The 22238-nt window shown below is 37.8% G+C and overlaps 1 protein-coding gene and 1 non-coding gene across 5 annotated transcripts in view; both read right to left on the bottom strand.

The window, feature by feature from the left end:
* SPEN (spen family transcriptional repressor) overlaps window positions 1-22238 on the bottom strand; it is an 87275-nt gene that overhangs the window by 11778 nt on the left and 53259 nt on the right. For 3 of the 4 annotated variants that reach the window (XM_012763054.3, XM_075994359.1, XM_012763056.3), the window contains 7 exons: window positions 19471-19631; window positions 16005-16205; window positions 11465-11616; window positions 9038-9163; window positions 8579-8692; window positions 7216-7329; window positions 5369-5469 (listed from right to left, as the gene is read on the bottom strand). In XM_012763054.3, coding sequence (XP_012618508.2) covers window positions 5369-5469; window positions 7216-7329; window positions 8579-8692; window positions 9038-9163; window positions 11465-11616; window positions 16005-16205; window positions 19471-19631 — 969 coding nt within the window. The remainder of the gene's footprint in view (window positions 1-5368; window positions 5470-7215; window positions 7330-8578; window positions 8693-9037; window positions 9164-11464; window positions 11617-16004; window positions 16206-19470; window positions 19632-22238) is intronic. The other variant, XM_075994357.1, reaches the window with a different exon arrangement.
* LOC142869902 (small nucleolar RNA U13) lies at window positions 16392-16495 on the bottom strand. Its single transcript, XR_012918449.1, has one exon. It is a non-coding gene; the product is annotated as a small nucleolar RNA U13 (small nucleolar RNA).

Genomic DNA, 22238 nt, shown 5'->3' with positions numbered 1-22238 from the left:
TGGCTAGTCCAAATTGAGGTGTGAGTGTAAAATACACACCGGATTTTGTAGACTTAGTTAAAAATAATAATAATTTATTTAGATTGACTATATGCTGAAATAATATTTTAGATATATTAAGTTAAATAAAATTAATTTCACCTTTTCCTTTTTACTGTGGCTACTAGAAAATTTTAAATCACCTATGTAACTTGCATTATGTTTCTATTGGCAGTGGTGGCTCAGTCTTTTTTCATTCCTTTGGTGACTCTGGTGTAGTGATAAAGCAGACATCACTAGTTACTGAGCAGCATCACACCCCCACGTTTCTAAATCTTTCATCATTACTTTTCTACTAAAAAATATTCTTACCACAAATTAGGAAATAAATGCACTGTTTAGAAAAACAGACAAAAATTTGAATTAAAATCTTACCACCTTTGCAAGCCATATGATACTGTTAACACTTATCTCAGTTCACAATTCAATATATTTTGGGGTCTGGTTAAGCTCTCTGACCTCAGTCCCTTCACTCATAAATTGATGGTACCTTTTCCTCTTAAGGCTCTTAAGAAGGTTAAGATAACATCTGTAAAAACCTTCCTAGCATAAACCTAGGCACGCATTTGGCCCTCAGTAAATGCTGTCCCTTCCCCTCACTGCGAACTTGCACATCAGAGGGACTGCAAGCACCATGAGAGGACTCCTCCATTGCAAAGGAACTCTCCACAAGTTTTTCTCTCACAAGGACCTGTCTGGTACACTTAAAACATGACTAAATTTATACACAAGAACACGTTATAAAAATTTAAATACACCTGTATTAGAAGCCAATTTACTCCTTCACTTGTTCATTCACAGGAATTTTTATTCTCTCAGGTATGTGTGGCTTATTCATTCTGGACAAGTTTTCTATTATTGTTGGGTTTTATTGAGCTACTAAACTCAAGCCGCTTAAAGGCACAGGCTTTGTCTTCTTAGACACAATTTCTCTAGCTCTTACAACAGTCTTATATAGGCATTCAAATATTTGTTGAATGAACTTTAGAAAAATACATCAAAGCTGCTACTAGTGATGTTCTAACCCTTTTGAACAGCAAATGAAGCATCTAGACTGGCCATTCAAACACTGGAAGCATCAATAACATTATTGTTACATGTATTTATGCTGAACTTTCTCAGTTCAAAGTCAGTATTTTATATCTATGATAATTTGGTTTAACTGAATTCAAGATAATCTTTCTACAGCTCCATGGGAATTACATTCTTTGCCTAAATAGTGACCAGCCATCTTGTAAATAAAGTTACTAGGCATGGAATTAAGCTAATTTAACTCATTACCACCATAAATCCATACTTCAAGGAAGTACCATTTTCCCATATGAAGGCAGACACATGACATGCCTTCTAATATCATACAGCAAGTAAGACACCTAGAATGAGCACATCTCTAGTTTACTGCCCACATCAATAGTGGGCTTGAGTCATATTTTGAAAACAAAGTATCAAGATATTTTTTAAAATAAGGAAAGTAAAACTATATCCAAAAGTATGGAAAAAAGTTGTAGAAGTCATAGATATTTGTGTAAATATTTGTGCTAAAGAACTGATCAGTTTAATAAATACTAATTTTGGCTGCTGGGTATGGGGGCTCACACCTATAATCCTCCCACGACAAAGTGGGAGAACTGCTTGAGGCCAGGAGTTTGAGACCAGCCTGAGCAACATAGTGAGAACCTACCTCTACAAAAAATAGAAAAATTAGCCAGAAAAAAAAAATTAGCCAGGCATGGGTGATGCACACCTGTAGTCCCAGCTACTCGAGAGGCTAACCCAAGAGGATAACTTCTTGAACCCAAGGGTCTGAGGCTGCAGGGAGCTATGATCTCACCACTGCACTCTAGCCAGAGTGACAGAGTGAGACCCTGTCTCACAAAACAAAAACAAATGAGTATGAATTTTGGGGGGCCTCATGACTACAAAAAGAAATGAGCAGTCCTGCCCACAAGGAACTCAACAACTTAAGCAGGGGCCAACATAACTGAGCACTTGGGCCAGAAGGGCCCTGGCAGGGGTGGGTACAAAGAGACACGGAGGAACTACAAAGAGTCAGGTTAGGGAGAGGATGCCGTTCACATCACTGCACAATATCCAAACTACCATAAGTAGATGAGAAAGTTACCTAAATCATAATGGGACCCTGTAAATTCATCTTGAGAATTACTCTGGTAAAGTGTAAGCTCAGTGCACTAGTGGGTAGGAACCGTGGGTTTATTCCCAGCCCAACCATTTAGTAGCCTGTAACTTTTTCAGCAAAAGTCATCTGATCTTCAGTTGCCTCCATAACAGGACACAGTACCCTACCTGACAAAGTATTTGAGGGATCAAATGAAATACTACTTTGTAAATTCCAAAGCCTTGTGAAAACAGAGTTATTGTTTGCATTCCTAAGCTGAATTATCACTAGAGTTAAAGCATTTCTGTTAATTCATGTGGCAACTATTCAGAGGGATAACTTCTTCCTGCTCTATGGAAAGGGCACAGATCCTCAAGTTCTCCTGCCAGGAACGCATTCCACAGGCACTGCCACCTGAAACCCAACGAGGCAAACCTGCGTCCCAGCAAAGGCCCTCCTGCTTCCTACATTAGGAGATAACCACCTACATTAGCAGACACATTACCATGGGAGAGAACCAAAGAACAAAGCCACAGCCAGATCATCACAAAAATGAATGAATTTTAAGGAGTAATATACAAAAATTAACACCCACACTACATTACCCAACCCTCACAAAACACTGCTTTTTAAAAAATATTTAATGTACACAGAGGATTTTAATGGATTTTTTATCTCTTAAGCACAACTAGGCCTCTAACACACTTTTTTTTTTTTTTTTTTTTTGAGACAGAGTCTTGCTTTGTTGCCCAGGCTACAGTGAGTGCCATGGCGTCAGCCTAGCTCACAGCAACCTCAATCTCCTGGGCTCAAGCAATCCTCCTGCCTCAGCCTCCTGAGTAGCTGGGACTACAGGCATGCACCACCATGCCCGGCTAATTTTTTTCTATATATATTAGTTGGCCAATTAATTTCTTTCTATTAATAGTATAGATGGGGTCTCACTCTTACTCAGGCTAGTTTCAAACTCCTGACCCCGAGCAATCCGCCCGCCTCGGCCTCCCGGAGTGCTAGGATTACAGGCGTGAGCCACCACGCCCGGCCGACACTTTTATTCACTTATGGATAAGAATTCCCCTAAGCACTTAATGTATGGGTTTTTTTAGTTGTTTTTTTTTTTTTTTTTGAGACAGAGTCTCTCTCTCTTGCCCCAGCTAGAGTGCCGTAGCATCAGCCTAAGCTCACAGCAACCTCAAACTCCTGGGCTCAAGGGATCCTTCTGCCTCCACCTCCCAAGTAGCTGGGACTACAGATATGCACCACCATGCCCAGCTAATTTTTTCTATTTTTGGTAGAGACAGGGTCTCCCTCTTGCTCAGGCTGGTCTTCAACTCCTGAGCTCAAATCATCCGCCCCTGCCTCGGCCTCCCAGAGTGCTAGGATTACAGGTGTGAGCCACCCTGCCAGGCCAGCACTTAATGTATTAACAATGACTTCAAACTGCTACTTGGGGAGCCAGGACCCAGAACATTCTTTTCCTCTCCCAACAGACACATACATTCTCTTGCATGTGCATACACAGCTTCATGCTCTTGTCTCGCTCTTACACTGACATACACACAACTGAGATACAACAGCCTATCAAGACATGCTCTGTGATCTTTTACGATTTGGATTCTGATATACTAGTGAGAAATCATCCAAACCTTTTAAAGTTAAAGCTTTTGGGAATCTGACTGTGGGGAACATTGTTCATTTAAAAAGCTCCAAGTATTCAGTGATTGCCGCACAAGATTCCACTACAAAATGACTCGAAGTGACATACACTCTCTATGATTTAAGCAAAAATGAACTGGTAAGGACAGGCAGTAGGAAGGGAATGTGTTTAACAGGATCCCGGCAGCACAATCCGGCCTCGGCTCATCCTGATCAGAGAGCTCTTTGCATACTAGAACTGAAGTGTGTAAAGGCATTCAAAAGCCTTCTGTCTAACACATGGGCACTGTACAGGGGTGGAGACCTACAGTAACATTCTAGGAGACTTAATCATAGAGGCGTGTCTGGACAAACAACTTGATCACAGGGACAATCGCTTCCATTTTCATATGTAATCAGCTATTCAGAAAACTGATGACATTATGTTAAAATGTTTTAATATATTTGGTCTATTTGGCAGAAAAAATGTCAAATGCTACATTATAGTGACTGAAAATATTAACAAGAGGAAATCAGTTTTGCCTTTCACATTGTCTAAGTCACCAACTTATATATACTTTGGCTTATTGATTCACGATGTATTTAAGAGATTCAAATTAAAAATAAAGCTCTTGGCCAGGCGCTGTGGCTCACGCCTGTAATCCTAGCTCTTGGGAGGCCGAGGCGGGCGGATTGCTCAAGGTCAGGAGTTCAAAACCAGCCTGAGCAAGAGCGAGACCCCGTCTCTACTATAAATAGAAAGAAATTAATTGGCCAACTGATATATATATAAAAAATTAGCCGGGCATGGTGGCGCATGCCTGTAGTCCCAGCTACCCGGGAGGCTGAGGCAGAAGGATCACTCGAGCCCAGGAGTTTGAGGTTGCTGTGAGCTAGGCTGACGCCACGGCACTCACTCTAGCCTGGGCAACAAAGCGAGACTCTGTCTCAAAAAAAAAAAAAAAAAAAGAAATTAATTGGCCAACTGATATATATATAAAAAATTAGCCGGGCATGGTGGCACATGCCTGTAGTCCCAGCTACTCGGGAGGCTGAGGCAGGAGGATCGCTTGAGCCCAGGAGTTTGAGGTTGCTGTGAGCTAGGCTGACGCCATGGCACTCACTCTAGCCTGGACAACAAAGTGAGACTCTGTCCCAAAAAAAAAAAAAAAAAAGCTCTTGATGTTCTTTTGGAAGTTTTTATTTTTTAGTTAAATGTCTGAGGACACATGTGGTGATATCCTGGATGTTGTCATTACTAACACATTTAACAGTTTATATAATGTACTCTAACAAATGTTATCAAATTTGATTTAAACTGTAAGGCAGAATGATTTATATTTATAATTAATGGTATCTGAAATTATACTCTGGCAAAACAGTAACTCTTACAAATTATAGGAGCTTCAGTAAGAAATCTAAAAACTGGCTTCATAAAAATAAACCTGTGTCTCCATATAAGGTGGCAAGTTTTTTAAGGGATGGGAGTTGGAGTAAGGGCTAAAAAATAAAACTTCATCCCATCTGCAAGCTGATGTATTCAAACTCCAGCTACACTGACAGGGTTAAAATACATACCTTCTTTCGATCAACATTTCATAAAAGTCTCTGATATCTTGACCAGATTTCTCCATGCAGTGATAAAATGCCAGCTGGCTTTCACGATTTGCAAAATCCACCTTAAGAAAAAAAAGGACAGCAGGTGTTTGTTGCAAGTTTCAGATTTTAAAGACGGAAAATGTTATCAAATTTGAAAATCCTTCACAACATAGCCCTTCTGGACAAATTTCAAGAACGAACAATCTATCTAAAGTGAAATAGTCCTCATAACGAAACTATAGTGTGTTAACCTGAAATTTTCCAAATTCTATTAATACACAAATCCTGATAAACAAATGTAATTAAAGTGTCAGACACAACCCTGAAGGAGTGAAAAAGCAAGATGGAAAACTAAAATGGCAATTAAAAATCAAATGAGGCCGAGCACGGTGGCTCACGGCCTGTAATCCTAGCACTTTGGGAGGCCGAGGCAGACGGATAGCTCGAAGTCAGGAGTTCGAAACCAGCCTGAGCAAGAGCAAGACCTCGTCTCTACTAAAAATAGAAACAAATTAATTGGCCAATAAAAATATATAGAAAAAATTAGCTGGGCATGGTGGCGCATGCCTGTAGTCCCAGCCACTTGGGAGGCTGAGGCAGAAGGATCGCGTGAGCCCAGGAGTTTGAGGTTGCTGTGAGCAAGGCTAATGCCACAGCACTCTAGCCCGGGCAACAGAGTGAGACTCTGTCTCTAAATATATATATATATATATATCTAAATCCATCAAATGAAGTCAGGCATGGTGGCTCATGCCTGTAATCCCAAAGCTTTTGGGAGGCTAGGATGGGAGGATTCAAAACCAGTCAGGACAACATAGCAAGACCCCCATTGTCTACAAAAAAATAAAAAAGTTCGCTGAGCATGGTAGTGGAATTCCTGTAGTCCCAGCTACTCAGAAGGCTGAGGCAGAAGGATCACTTGAGCCCAGGAATTTGAGGTTACAGTGGGCTATGGTCAAGCCAAAAAAAAAAAAAAACCAAAAACCAGATCAACTAAGTCCAGCAATCTCTGATAAGCATAATAAATTTGCTGGAGCTACAGTTAGAACATAAAACAAAATATGGAAGAACATTAAAACTTCACTCACAGCTGGACCTAAAAGTCATTAAAACATGAAACCCATCAATCAATATCTTATTTAGGGCCGGGAACAGTGGCTCACACCTGTAATCCTAGCACTCTGATAGGCCAAGGCGGGAGGATTGCTCAAGGTCAGGAGTTCAAGACCAGCCTGAACAAGAGCAAGACCCCGTCTCTACTAAAAATAGAAGGAAGTTAATTAGCCAACTAAAATAATAATAATAATAATCTTATTTCATTTTGAAAGTACTTGTTTCAATCTAACCATCATAGGTATTAAGTGTATAAATTTCTTCAAACTACCACGAATACCACACATACACCAGACCAAAAAAAATCATGCTTTCAGTGGTTACCCACTCTTTAGAAGAGGAAGACAGGATCTTTTAGAAAGCTGGACTGATACTTTCAGCCCTTGTGTGTGCAGATGACCCACAGGTAACAGTGGGTAGGCCTGTACTGAGAATGTCCACATGCTCATCAGGTACCAAGAGCATTGAGAGGCATACTTCTTTGAATGATGGAATTTTTAGGGAAGGATCTGTGGCTAATGGTTTTTTAAAAAGACCCCCTGCCTATAAGTAGCTGAGCACAAAAATCGTAATATTCCCCTAATACACTACATCCATATACTACATGTTCTGTGAGCCACTGTCCTTGCTGGCAACCTAAAAATGCCGATTACTGAGAGGGTGAGATTTGAGTGCGATTTTGTTTTACTTCGGTTTAAAATCATTCTGCACACCTTAATTTTATTCCCACCGATTTTCCTCCCCTTAGTCTCTTTTACAGCTGCTTGTGCATATTCAATTTCATTGTAGAGAACCAGGGCCATGCCTTTTAAGCGGTCAAAAACCACCTGTAAAAGACAAAACAAAAACCAAATAAGACCCTCATCCACTGGACTTAGTGTCAGTCCCAACAAAATCCTAAGTCACAAGGACGCTGCCAAGAAAAAATATAATTTTATATACTTTATCCTAGAAAAAATTTCAAGCCTTTTCTGATGATGCACGTGGTAGTGAACACACAATAAATATGCAGGGACTGTTTAGAATCATGGAAATTATAGCCGGTGCTATATTATACCTTTATTTTATTTTTCTGAACTTTGTTTTCCATGTTGACTGACTACTGTATTTAAGTAAAAGCATTTTTTTGTTGTTGTTGTTTTGGCTTTAAAAAAAAATCTTGAAAAGGAGAAAAGAAATTTAAAGACTACTGAATCTATAAAGAATGTCAGTAAACTTTGATTGTAAGTAGCACTACTGTCCTAAAGCTGGATTTTTTATTTTTAAAATGTTATTTCTTTGGGGGGAGGGGGGGAAATGGGCATTTATTGAAACCTTAAAATCTGTACCCCCATAATATGCCAAAATAAAAAAAATAATTAAAAAAAAAATTTATACAAAATTGAAAAAAAAAAAACTATTAAAAGGATGCAAAGTGACAGTCACACAATTTAAGAAAATGAAGTTACTGAATTTAAAACATTAGAGGCTGAGTAAAGACATTATTGTATTGAGAAAAAAAAAAAATGTTATTTCTCCAAACAACAAAAGCTACAGTTAAAGAAATGTCCAAGTCATGCAATACACCCATCGCAGAGTAAACATGCTTTTAAGGAGTTAAAGTTTTACATTCACACAATAGAATTGGGTCCAAAGACCCTTTTCCTGTTGTTTGTGGGTGTGTCATATAATAAACATCAGTTAGATGCAGATTCTATTGTGTGACCGTCCCTTCAAAGTCACCATCTTAAAAAAAAAAAACCTAATTACATATTTAGTATAAATGTAAATAATTATATAACTAGTCTAATTGTAATGTGAGATATAATTATAAAAGTCCCTAAGAAACATTCTATTTCATTCTATTTAAGTGTACTATGAATATAATTTAAAAATCAATCATCCCAGATGGTTCAAAACGATTTTTCAAAATACTCATATCTTAAGGTAATAAATGAAAATGCCCTTATAGACCAAATTTCAGCAAAGACAATTTTAATGTGCAAGTTACTAAAGAAACTGGGACTGAAAAGGTGGAATACCAAGAAAAAGGAGTCAGAAGTAAAGCTGAAACACACACCAAAACCTCCCACCTACCTTTACCACAGGCCCGTATCTGCAGAAATGTCGTGTTAAATACTGATCCGACACATTTGAAGAAAGCCCATCTAACCATACGCAGTTTGTAGGCATGCTCTTTCCAAAACCCAGCTGAATATAAAAGGCAAAATTTCTATTAGTAAAGTTCACAATTACTATTCAACTATAGAATTCTCAGAAAACTAGTTTTCTTCTGTAGGAATATTAGCAAATCAACATCTCAAGTGGGAACCATCTGGTTAAAATCAAATAGAAATTTACAAAAAAGCAATTCTGTTTAGCTAATCAAGTACTAATTCAGATTATAGTATAATTGGATGGGGATACAAAGAAGTGTATCACCTTTATGGTTGATACACTTACTGCAATCTTAATCAGACATATGCACCCAAAATGCCAAATCTTAAAAATCAACGCAAATCACAACAGCACAATAATTTATGCAAATCCATTTACCTTGAGGCGATTATTTCCGAGGTATTCTCCATCCATCTTCTTAATAGCTTTACAAACACTGGCAATATCACAGTATTGCAAGAATGCATATTGAGGAACTCCATTTACTTTCTTAATATCAATATCCTGAAAAAGCCAACCAACACCACTTAGTCATATGCCAACAAGAAAATAAATCAGAACAAACCAAGTCCATACAGGTGTTTATTTCTCAAAAAAGCTGTATTTCCAATAATCATTTTCTTAGTTAAAATTATACATCTTAATACATCTATATATTAGTTAGTAGTTTAAATGTTATATAACACAGCATTTGTAGTCACAAACCATGAAATCCTTCCCATGTGAGGCTCTCTGCAGAGGAAGCAACTGTGCTGCAACTCTAAATTCAAAATTTTAAATCCATAATATCAGTACTGAGAAATTTATGCTAATAAAGAAAAAGTAGCCTATTTAATGAAATCCTAAGAAATAATTCTCTTCTGCAATATCTTATTAGGGGCCATGCCACTTAAAATGTAATAGCTAAGGCCGGTCACTGTGGCTCACACCTGTGATCCTAACACTCTGGGAGGCCAAGGCGGGTGGATTGCTCGAGGTGAGGAGTTCAAAACAAGCCTGAGTTAGCAGAAAACTTGGTTCCTTATAAAAGAAAAAAAAAAAAAAAACAAAAAAAAACAAGCCTGAGCAAGAGCGAGACCCCGTCTCTACTATAAATAGAAAGAAATTAATTGGCTAACTAATACATATAGAAAAAATTAGCCGGGCATGGTGGCGCATGCCTGTAGTCCCAGCTACTCGGGAGGCTGAGGCAGCAGGATTGCTTGAGGCCAGGAGTTTGAGGTTGCTGTGAGCTAGGCTGATGCCACAGCACTCACTCTAGCCTGGGCAATAAAGCGAGACTATCTCCAAAAAAAACCCACCCACAATCATTTTATTTTTAGCAATCCTCATGATGAGATGCATCCATGTAACCAAATTACATCTTTTTTACACTGCTTCAAAATTTAAAGTATCAGCCACATTCAAATAAAAGTATGTCTGAAAGTTTTATCAACTCATAGACTCATGAATGCCAAACAGCAAATTAATAGATAACTGTGTGAAGATAAAATAAGCTAGGGCCCAGATAGGTTAGTCAACTATATTTCTCTAAAAATATAGCTTTTCTATTTTCTTTCTTTTCTATCAACCATTTCTATCTCTTGCCCTCAGCTCCTGTATGATGAGGTTGAGATCAACCACAAGCACAAATAATATTTTATAAGACTAGATTATGTCATTAAAAAAAGACAAGAATCTTTTACTTAGAGCAATGATATATAAACAAGAATGGATAGGCAAATGGAAAGATACATGGGCACATACTCACAACCCCTGAAAGATGAACTATTCTTGCTCAAAACATTTTTTACTCCTCATAGTCCAAATAAACTATAGCACTTTCTGCAATGTTTATTATTAATAGAGTCTCAGAAAAACAGAAGTAATTCCCTTTTTTTTCAAACACAGTACAAGATGGTATATCCAAAATATAAAGCTGTGATCTAAATATCTTTGCTATAAATTGATTCAAGTTTTGAGTCACAGGGAACAGAAAAATCCTTGTATCCCTAAATCTAACAATGACTTGTATAACATAAAAAGTGATTCGGGCTAGGTGTGGTAGCTCACGCCTGTAATCTCAACACTTTGGGCAGCTGAGGTGGGAGGATCACTTGAGACGAGGAATTCAAGACCAGCCTGGGCAACAAAGCAAGACACCCCCACACACCGTTTCTACAGAAAAAAAAAAAATTTTTTTTTTAATTTAGTTGAGCATAGTGGCAAGTGCCCATAGTGCTAGCTACTTAAGAGGCTGAGGTGGGAGGATCACTTCAGCCCATGAGTTTGAGACTGCACTGAGCTCTGATCACACAACTTCACCACTTGAGCCTGGGCAACAAAGCTGGACCCTGTCCCTTTAAAAAGAAAAGGGGGGGGATTCAAATTAAAACTTCCAAATAGAATTGAAATTCCAACACATAACATCCAAATTCTAGTAATCCTTGACATATTTCTGATGAGTATTGTGATCACATGATAATCATACACTAATTTGCTGCTTCTTTTTTTACAAACATGTTTTTCTCTTGCAAATTGTTCTTTCAACCCACAGGACTAGAGAGACAGCATTCCAACAGAAATAGATGGACAAAAAAAGATACAAATGGATAAAAAAATATGTATGCACAAACAAAATAAACAAACATACAATATCCAATGGGCTTTTCTAAATCATCTTTTAGCAGGAGAAAAAAACACACAGAACAAATGAGAAAAATATTCGCTACATCACTATGTGTCATCTCTCCAAATATAATCTGTACTAGGCTTTAGGTTTTATGACAAAGATCTAAAATTGTTTTCATTGTAAAAGCAACATACCACAATTTCTCCAAAGCGCTGGAAGATGTTGCGAAGGTCATGATAAGTAGTGGTTTTCTCAAGGTTGCCAATAAAGAGAGTTCTCGTTGCTTTGGGGTGAAATTCATCTATCCTTTCATCCAAGGGGCGAAACTCATTTTCACTTTCTGTTTCTGTAAGCGGGATGAGGACAGAGTGAAAAGAGAAGACAGTGTTTTAATGTAAATTTATATACCATGGGAAAAATCAACATTTAAAAAATAAAATCTCTGAAATAATGGGCTTAAATATGCACACAAACTGAAATATCATAAACAATTTCAGAAATAGCTGCCCCTTGTTAACTCCAAAGCAAAAGAAGAATGCAAAGGCTAAATAAACTTGTCAAAAACATTAAAGATGAAGTAACACTTTGTTTAATCTTTAAAACAAAAATGGGATGAATTTAAATATGCTAAATTGATTTGTTTTAAAAATAATCACTGACAAAGAAATAGAATTTAAGCCCTAGCAAAAATAATTATTTGAGCCTAATCTTAGGGTGCAAAATTATGTAGCAGGCTCTCAGTTTGGGGTATAAAACTACAATCCAAAATAGACATATAAACTCATCTGAAAATAGTCCACCTTCATTATTTAACTTCATTTACTTTTCAATATTTTACAAGATATTTAGCATTTCATGTTTATCTAAATTAACTATCTAAATATAGGAATTTTAGATTCAAGAATACTATATAAAAACTGAAGCAACATTTACTGAATTATCTTCTTTTGGTATTATATGGTCCCCATTGACAAACAAAAGCAGGTTAAACAATATTTAAGATTTCTATTTTTTTATGATCAGAAGCCCTGGCTTAGGCTGGGTGTGGTGGCTCACGCCTGTAATCCTAGCACTCTGGGAGGCCAAGGCGGGCGGATTGCTCGAGGTCAGGAGTTCAAAACCAGCCTGAGCAAGAGCGAGACCCCCTCTCTACTATAAATAGAAAGAAATTAATTGGCCAACTAATATATATAGAAAAAATTAACCGGGCATGGTGGCGCATGCCTGTAGTCCCAGCTACTCGGGAGGCTGAGGCAGCAGGATTGTTTGAGGTTGCTGTGAGCTAGGCTGATGCCACGGCACTCACTTAAGCCTGGGCAACAGAGTGAGACTCTGTCTCCAAAAAAAACCCAAAAAAACCCTGGCTTAATTTCTAATTCAATCATAGCCTTTCTCTGAAGCTCTATTTATTAACTTGGTCTAGGGCAGGGACATACAAGGTTTTGTTGATAACAATTATAGTACAATACTGCATGTTCTCTGTCTTTTTCTCCTAATGTAAAACAAAGCCATCCCCCCAAAATTAATATTTAATCAACTTTACTGAAACAAAGTGTTTAGTGCCAGCTAATGAACACTACTGATGATGTCAATGCAACACTGGTATTTAAAAACTCAACTTCAGAACTACTAAGTGGCCAGAATACACCTCACTTCTGATTCCAGATTGATGGTTCTCACAGTAGTACAACCTAATCTTAACCAGTTTCATCAAAGAATATGCAGTTTAACAGAGTTGGACCCAGAAACTGCCCAGAGGTCATACTAGCTGTCTCCATACTTTGACCATATCTCAAAGGGGCATATTTTACTGTAAGTCCAACTCAATCTTCTTGAAACTATGTAATAGTGGGCAGACATTTAACAATACTTCCCAAAACATGCAAAAGAAAAAATAATTCAGATGCATCTTGAGATTTGTACTTGTACTCTGAAGGGCAGAATAAGGGGAAGCATGATTTGCAACCATTAAGATCTGTCATGGCGGCCGAGCGCGGTGGCTCATGCCTGTAATCCTAGCACCCTGGGAGGCCGAGGCAGGTGGATCACTCAAGGTCAGGAGTTCGAAACCAGCCTGAGCAAGAGCGAGACCCCGTCTCTACTATAAATAGAAAGAAATTAATTGGACAACTAATATATATATAGAAAAAGTTAGCCAGGCATGGTGGCGCATGCCTGTAGTCCCAGCTACTCGGGAGGCTGAGGCAGAAGGATTGCTTGAACTCAGGAGTCTGAGGTTGCTGTGAGCAAGGCTGACGCCATGGCACTCACTCTAGCCCGGGCAATAAAGCAAGACTCTGTCTCAAAAAAAAAAGATCTGTCATGGCTTCATTCCCACCAAACAGGCTTGGTAAATTTTCAAAATTGGAAATTCAGTAAGCAAAGAAAAAAAGGTGTTTTCCACATGTAGTCTACTTAACCTATTTAACCTTCATGCCCAGTCAAAATCTTAATGGCTACCCATACTTGGAAAAACCTCATTTATCCTGTAATTTCATGTTTTGGGGATTCTCATGTTATGCATATCATTAAGAAAGTAAAAGGACAATCTTAGAAGCCATGAGGGGTCTATCAGCAAAGTTAGGTTCCTTAGATTTGGATCTTTTAAAAAGATCTTTGAGGACTGCCCAGGCAACAGAAAGAGAGACCGTCTCTTTATTTAAAAAAAATAATGAAAGAAAGAAAGAAAGAAAAAAAGTCCTTGCCCTAAGCAATCATTTCAACTGCATATTCAACTGCTTTCAAATATCCCATTAAACTGGTATTTAATGTTGTCCCATCTGGGAAAAATATCTTCAGCTTTCCAATGCTTGAACGAACTAAACTTTTCAAAATCTTCACTAGCAAGTGGTAAAAAGCTCAACTATTTCCTGGCTGCTAAACAGTTAAGTAAAAAGCTTTTTACAGTAAAAATCTCAAGTTAGCCCTACCATTTGGAGACCAGAGTCACCTACTGAATCCCCCTGGATATGATCTTCATTACTTAATTATGATTAGCTCGAAAACCTTAACATAAATTATAAGACAAAAATATTATTCCTCAAGCAGTTCTGACCCATTCCATATGTGTTAAATTTTAAGAATAAGAGTTCTCTTAGCTCAGTATAATTTACGGTAGAACAACTCAAACTTGATAGAAGGAATGAAGGCATAACCTACAAATTCCTTTGAAAAGATAATATTCCTTTGAATTACTATGTTTTGTTGTAAAATTAGGCACATTTTGCAGTATTCACTCTAATTCTGCCTATTTTAATATACAAATAACATTTACATGGCCTTATCAGGAAATTTTTATTTTTTCCTCTTAATTGTCAAATAAAATGAGTATTTCAAGAATATTCATGTTTACCCTATAAATGGGCCATGTTTATACTATAGATTCTACTCAAAGTCTTAGTCTTAAAGCTCAATTGTCTCAGTTTCATAAGGTATGAAGAGAATCTTAATGTTTCTATTCACTCCTTTACAAATTTACCCACAGGCTGCCTTAAATCAGGGGTTCCCAAACTTGAGTGTGTAAATTCTCAATCAGTAAGCTGAGGTAGAGTCAATAGACCCTGCCTTTTTTTTTTTTTTTAACTCACCACTATACAAATGCGGGATCTGCATTTTAAAATAAGTACTACAGGTGGTTCTGAAACAGGATAAACACTGACCCAAGCCATACCTGAGAAGACTTCCTGCCTTACAATAGGTCTTATAGGTAAGGTTCAAGCTAATAAAATGTTCCCTTGAAATTCTCAATGGGTTGCACCCATAAGCCTTAGTCCTACTTCTGTCACCACCTTTCAAGGTCAGACAAGTTAGAATAACAGATCCAATTTATGCTGAGCATAATAGAAATAAAACAGGTCTAATCAGTCCCTCAAAATGATATTAAGAAGTTGTCTGAGCCGGGCGCGGTGGCTCACGCCTGTAATCCTAGCACTCTGGGAGGCTGAGGCGGGCGGATTGCTCAAGGTCAGGAGTTCGAAACCAGCCTGAGCAAGAGCGAGACCCCGTCTCTACTATAAATAGAAATAAATTAATTGGTCAACTAATATATATATAAAATTAGCCGGGCATGGTGGCACATGCCTGTAGTCCCAGCTACTTGGGAGGCTGAGGCAGCAGGATTGCTTGAGCCAGGAGTTTGAGGTTGCTGTGAGCTAGGCTGACGCCACGGCACTCACTCTAGCCTGGGCAACAAGCGAGACTCTGTCTCAAAAAAAAAAAAAAAAAAGAAGTTGTCTGCTTTCTAATTCAGGATCATTCTGTTGCCATTCTCCTAGGAACTATCTTCTAATTTTAATCAATTCAATCCTTTTGGGAAGGCTGGACTCAACAAGGGCCTCAAGCTCTTCCTTCCAGACTCTTGAAAAGTGTTGCTCCAATGTAGAAACAGAAAAATCTTTAGCCTACCTCACCAAAATAATGTTTTTTATTAAGTTGAACAGTAAGTCTTAGTCTTAAAGCTCAATTGTCTCAGCTTCACAAAGTCAGAGCAGAATTTTAATGTTTCTATTCATTCCGTTACAAATTTACTCATAAGTTGCCTTAAATCAGGGGTTTCCAAACTTCAGTGTGTAAATTATCAATTGATAACCCTTTAAAATAGAAGACACTGGAAGTATGACAATAAATAAAGCTAGAATAGGGTCTGCATTCAGGATAATATGCTACCCTCTCATAAACTAGAATACAAATAATGTATGTAATTTGTAACTAAACATCAGCTTCCTCCTCTCTTACCTGGTCCTATCCATGCTGTTACTTCAATCTGCATGCCAAAGAAAAGTTTTCCTTTTGATGCAGTCAATGCTTTTTCTTGGTCCTCTTGCTGCCGAAAAAATACCAGACCATACCTCTCTTCTGAAGCTCCATGTATCTGCACTGAAGTCACCTTTCCAAATTTCTTAAATTCATGAAAAAGGCCATCTTTAAGGCTTGTATCTAAATCCCCAAACAAAAAACAAGTTATTTTTCTAATTTAATTACAATTCAATCGAGGTTATATAGTGAGCTATGACTGTGCTACTGTACTCCTACATGGACAATAGAGCCAGATCCTGTCTTCAAAAATGAAAAATCAGAACTTTGTAAGCAAGCTACTAAATCTTTAGCGTGATTTTTTTTTCATATCAGACAGGTAATGTGCCAGTGTCATAAGAAGGTTAGAGGGAGGCATCCCTCATAGGTTAGTGTGAAAACCCAATCATCACACTTATGAACCACAAAAGTTTCTAGCCTGATCTATTTTTTTCCTACTAAAAAGATAGAAATTAGCCGGGCGCTGTGGCTCACGCCTGTAATCCTAGCTCTTGGGAGGCTGAGGCGGGCGGATTGCTCAAGGTCAGGAGTTCAAAACCAGCCTGAGCAAGAGCGAGACCCCGTCTCTACTATAAATAGAAAGAAATTAATTGGCCAACTGATATATATATAAAAAATTAGCCGGGCATGGTGGCGCATGCCTGTAGTCCCAGCTACTCGGGAGGCTGAGGCAGAAGGATTGCTTGAGCCCAGGAGTTTGAGGTTGCTGTGAGCTAGGCTGACGCCACGGCACTCACTCTAGCCTGGACAACAAAGTGAGACTCTGCCTCAAAAAAAAAAAAAAAGATAGAAATTAGCTGGACAACTAAAATATTAACTTTTGACCTAAGTTTTGTTATCATTAAAATATTACTTTTTCAAATTAAGAAAAAACTCTAAAGACATTTTGAAGATTACTGTACAATTCTGAAAATAAAGTAGGTATTATATGATAGTATGGGTTGTATGTTATGTAAGTATGGGTTGTATGTTATATAAGAATGTAAGAATGATACTGTGGGCCAGGCACAGTGGCTCACACCGGTAATACTAGCACTCTGGGAGGCCAGACTAGCCTGAGCAAGAGTGAGACCCCGTCTCTACTAAAAAAAAAATAGAAAGAAATTAGCTGGACAATGAAAAAAAAAAAAAATATATATATATATATATAAATAAAAATTAGCTGGGCATGGTGGTGCATGCCTGTAGTCCCAGCTACTTGGGAGGCTGAGGCAGAAGGATCGCTTGAGCCCAGGTATTTGAGGTTGCTGTGAGCTAGGCTGACGCCATAGCACTCTAACCTGGTGAACAAAGTGAGACTCTGTCTTAAAAAAAAAAGTAAGGAAAAAAAAAAGAATGATACTGTGGTTATCCAGAAAAATGCCCTTATATTTTATGGATATACACGAAAGTTATGTATCTATAAGTAGGTATGAAATGATACAACACTGTGGATTCACTTTAAAATTAAAAACAAGGCCAGGCGTGGTGGCTCACGCCTGTAATCCTAGCTCTCTGGGAGGCCGAGGAGGGCGGATTGCTCGAGGTCAGGAGTTCGAAACCAGCCTGAGCAAGAGCGAGACACTATCTCTACTATAAATAGAAAGAAATTAATTGGCTAACTAATATATATATATATAAAAAATTAGCCGGGCATGGTGGCGCATGCCTGTAGTCCCAGCTACTTGGGAGGCTGAGGCAGAAGGATTGCTTGAGCCAGGAGATTGAGGTTGCTGTGAGCTAGGCTGACGCCATGGCACTCACTCTAGCCTAGGCAACAAAGTGAGACTCTGTCTCAAAAAAAAAAAAAAAAAAAAAAAAAGACTCTTTCAGATCTTGCAAACTTAAGTATAACTAAAAAAAAAAAAAGACTCAAGTACAGGAAAGGAAGAATACAGGAGATAGTTGAAGCAAGAATGGTAAAATGCTGATAATTTCTGAATCTAGGGTATGGTAAGAGGGAGTTCATCTTGTTAATCCTTCTACTTTTCGGTATGTTTAAAACTTAATAAAACAGGCTGAGGGCGGTGGCTTACACCTATAATCCTAGCAGTCTGGGATGCCAAGCTGGGAGGATGACTTGAGCTCAGGAGTGCGAGACCAGCCTCAGCCAGAGCAAGACCCCCATCTCTACCAAAAAAGAAAAAAAAAAAATAGAAAAAATTGGCCAGATGCTGGTGGAGCACACCTGTAGTCCCAGCTACTAGGAAGGCTGAGTCAGGAGGATCCCTTGAGCCTAGGAGTTTAAGGCTGCACTGAGCTATGATGACACCACTGCACTCCAGCCTGGGTAATAGAGCGAGACTCTATCTTTAAAAAAAAAAAAAAAAAAAACCTTAAAACATAAAAACTTTACATATGGATTTATAATAAAACTATGTTAAACAATTAAGAAGGAAAGCTGTATTTCTAGCTTTTCAAGTATCATCTCAATGATAAAACTGTGTAGGAAGTGTCATGTAACATGCTAAGCAATTTTGATACCTTTTACACATGAGTCATACTATCTGGGGGGGTCTTGTGTTAATTTGCCTCATTGTAAAAATGAAAGGTATACAAAAAGGCAAGTAATTTTACCCCTTCTCCATTTATAAATTACTAATCTAAATCAAAAGCTCATCAACTTTTGTGTCTTAATATCTATATTCACAAGCCTGGTATGTAAGTTTCATAGGCAATTTTAATAAACAATTGAATGATCACTGAAATACACTTAGCCAAGAAATACTTAATTCGGTCTTTGTTGGTTTGACTATGTACTGAGAGTTCTAACTTGTGTACATGCTTAATATGCCCAATGTAAGAATAACAGCATCTACTGTCAACTGTCAATTAAAAACATCATGAGTAGAGACTACAGAATAGCTTTTAATTGGGCTATTATTCATGGCTTTCTTCATTTAAAATGCTAGTATTTTAAAATGGGTTTACTATAAGAGTTTTATGCTGGAAATTCCTTTCATGTAAAGCAGGACTTTAGGCCAACATAATAAATCTTAACTGAAAATAGTATCAGTATTTCATCATACCAAATTTCCTCCAATACCAACATATTTAATCCAGAAACATATTTATTCAAAAATAAACAATGCTTTTTTTATATATTATCCATGATCATACAATCCTTATATCTATATATATATGCATACAATAGATAAACAATGTTTATGTAGATAGTATGTATAAGGAAAATATCATCTACCATGCAATCTTTATATATGTACATGGACAACAAACTAAAACTACATAAAGTTATAATAATCACTTCCTTTTTCTTACATGCCATTAAATGTTAATGAACCACTAAAGAAAAACTTGTTTGCACTACAAAGTATAAAATTCAAGTTGCCCTATCTATCTCACTCCTCAGCAGTAGCACATAGGTAAGTACAGTCATACAAAATTTTACCTGTAGAGCGTACTGGAAGATTCTGAACCTTGATCCCAAAACTTTTCCGGGGCTCATCTTTTTCCAAAGAGGAAAGCAACTGGGAAGTGGGTGCCGGTACTGCAGCCGACTGAACTGATCGTGCTGGAGAGTCATCACTTGAACTACTGCTGGAATCACTGCTGCAGAAGGGCAACAACAACAGACTTTAGTGAAAAGACAGAGAAAATGGGCAGTATATTAAACTTCTTAAAATTGACAAGTAGCAATAACTACCAGGCTAAACTTTAGGACTAGGATTTCTGGAGGCCCTATATTCTCCACATCCATCTCATACTCTACCTTCAGAGACGGCCAGAAGACAGTAAAAGTGGAAGCAAAAGTAACATTCTTTTACCATCACATGCCATATAAAAGGCAAGTGATGCATTCTATCCATAATTTTTTCCAAATGAAATAAGACTAGTCAATGCGATTCACTTAGTATAATAATAATAATAGTGGGTATATGGGTTTTGGATTCAGAGATCTAGATTCAAATCTTGGCTCAGACATAAAGCATGTGTCCTTAGACAAATCACTTAACCTCTTGCTAAGCCTCAGTAAAACTGGTTTCCTATCATAATTTTATACCCAAAGTTATTTCATTTAACAGGACTCTAGGCCAACATAATGAAACTAAATTAAAATAGCATTTCTCAAATTTCTTGATACCGAATTTCCCCCAATTCTAAACGTATAAAATATCCACCTGCACAATATCTATCTACAAGTTTAAGTGGAAAGAAAAGAAAAAATATCAAATGTATAAAATAGAAATAATAATAGTACCTATATCTCACAGGCTTAAGAATTAAATAAAATAACCCACAGGTTTAGAAAATCTGGAATATGACAGGTACTCAATAAATGAAGCAGCACTGCTCTGTTACTATTAGTTGTAGTAGTAGCAGTACTACTATGTCATGGGTAAACTGATTTTTAGAAAAACAAATATCCAAAATAATCTTCCAGGTAAGTATAATTTTTAAATCTTTAAAGGACTAATGAAGAAATATTTAAGTCACTGGGATTTTGTTAGTTTAGGCTCTCTTCCCTGTGGACAATGTGGGAAGGGAGAGTTGATGAAATGGAATTTATTACTCTTCAGTTTAATAAAATAATCAAAGGGGGAGACAGTCCATTGAAAGACAGGAAGAAAAATGTTACCTACAGAATCAGATTAAGAGAGGAATTTATCTCTCTGGGAGGCTGAGGCGGGCGGATTGCTCGAGGTCAGGAGTTCGAAACCAGCCTGAGCAAGAGCGAGACCCCATCTCTACTATAAATAGAAAGAAATCAATTGGCCAACTAATATATATACAAAAAATTAGCTGGGCATGGTGGCGCATGCCTGTAGTCCCAGCTACTTGGGAGGCTGAGGCAGGAGGATTGCTTGAGCCAGGAGTTTGAGGTTGCTGTGAGCTAGGCTGATGCCACGGCACTCACTCTAGCCTGGGCAACAAAGCGAGACTCTGTCTCAAAAAAAAAAAAAAAAAAAAAAGAGAGGAATTTATTTAAATAAGTTTATTATGCCTAAGAACTATATGAGAACATAAAATTCTCTTTTCAGCACTAGATGTGCTGGACTGCTGTGGTTGTAACTTCTTTTATGGCATTCTCAAATAGATTAATAAAAAGCTATTTACAGATGATGCTGTCTTTCTGAAATTTTCTTTTATACCCTCCTCCCTGATGTCTTACCTTTGAAGAAAATAACTGAGTAGTTAGTCTATCTTAAGCACATAAGCTAGAGGAAAAGACCTATGGAGGTGGTTGTCATTTATACTAAAATTACAGACCTTATAGCCAAGACAATCACTAATGCATCCAGACAAATGAGTCCAAGCCTAGGCTGAGAAAAATTTGCTACTGCTTTTTTTTTTAAAGAAATAAATACTGTGTTTTCTTATTGAAAACCAAAAATGTTTCTAGAAAACTGAGAATTTACACAGCATTTTTATTTAGCTCTCACAAGCTAAGGCAAAAAAGATGAGAAAAATTAATGAGGTTGTCAGAATCTTCTGCAATTTAAAATGCAGGGAAATAAACCTGGGTCAGTAAGAGCCCAAATGAGGTAGCTGAGATACAAAATACAAACTACTGGGGATAAAAGCCTTGAGAAAGGACCACAATCTACCATTGCCAGGCCTCTCATAATGGACTGGGCTTCAGTTTTCCCTCTAGATCCCATTTTCTTACAAGTCAAAATTAGTACAGCAATCCTCTAAGTGTGGTTTGAGGAACTGTAAGGACTCAAGATCCTCTTACAGGATCCATCAGATCCTTCTTATTTCAACTATATTATCTGTGTGACGCCAGATTTTCTTCAGATACCTCACCCAAAAAACCTTACAATCACAGTATGAATACAGATATTAGTCATTAGTCATTTGGGCCCAGGAGTTCAAGACCAGCCTGGGCAACACTGTAAGACTCTGTCTCTACAAAAAATTTTAAAAATTAGCTGGGCATGGTGGCACATGCCTATAGTCCTGACTACTCAGGAGGCTGGGGCACAAAGATCACTGCCTGCACCCAGGAGTTCAAAGCTACAGTGAACTATGATCATGCCACCACATTCTAGCCTGGGCAACAGAGTGAGACGCTATCTCAAAAAAAGTTAAATCTGGCCAGGCACGGTGGCTCATGCCTGTAATCTTAGCACTCTGGGAGGCCAAGGGATCGCTTGAGGTCAGGAGTTCGAAACCAGCCTGAGCAAGAGTAAGATCCCATCTCTACTAAAAATA

The sequence above is a fragment of the Microcebus murinus genome, chromosome 2 (assembly GCF_040939455.1).
Source record: "Microcebus murinus isolate Inina chromosome 2, M.murinus_Inina_mat1.0, whole genome shotgun sequence".
Classification (NCBI taxonomy): Eukaryota; Metazoa; Chordata; class Mammalia; order Primates; family Cheirogaleidae; genus Microcebus; species Microcebus murinus.
Note: the sequence above shows the minus strand (reverse complement) of the source record. Positions and strands in the feature narration are given on the sequence as shown.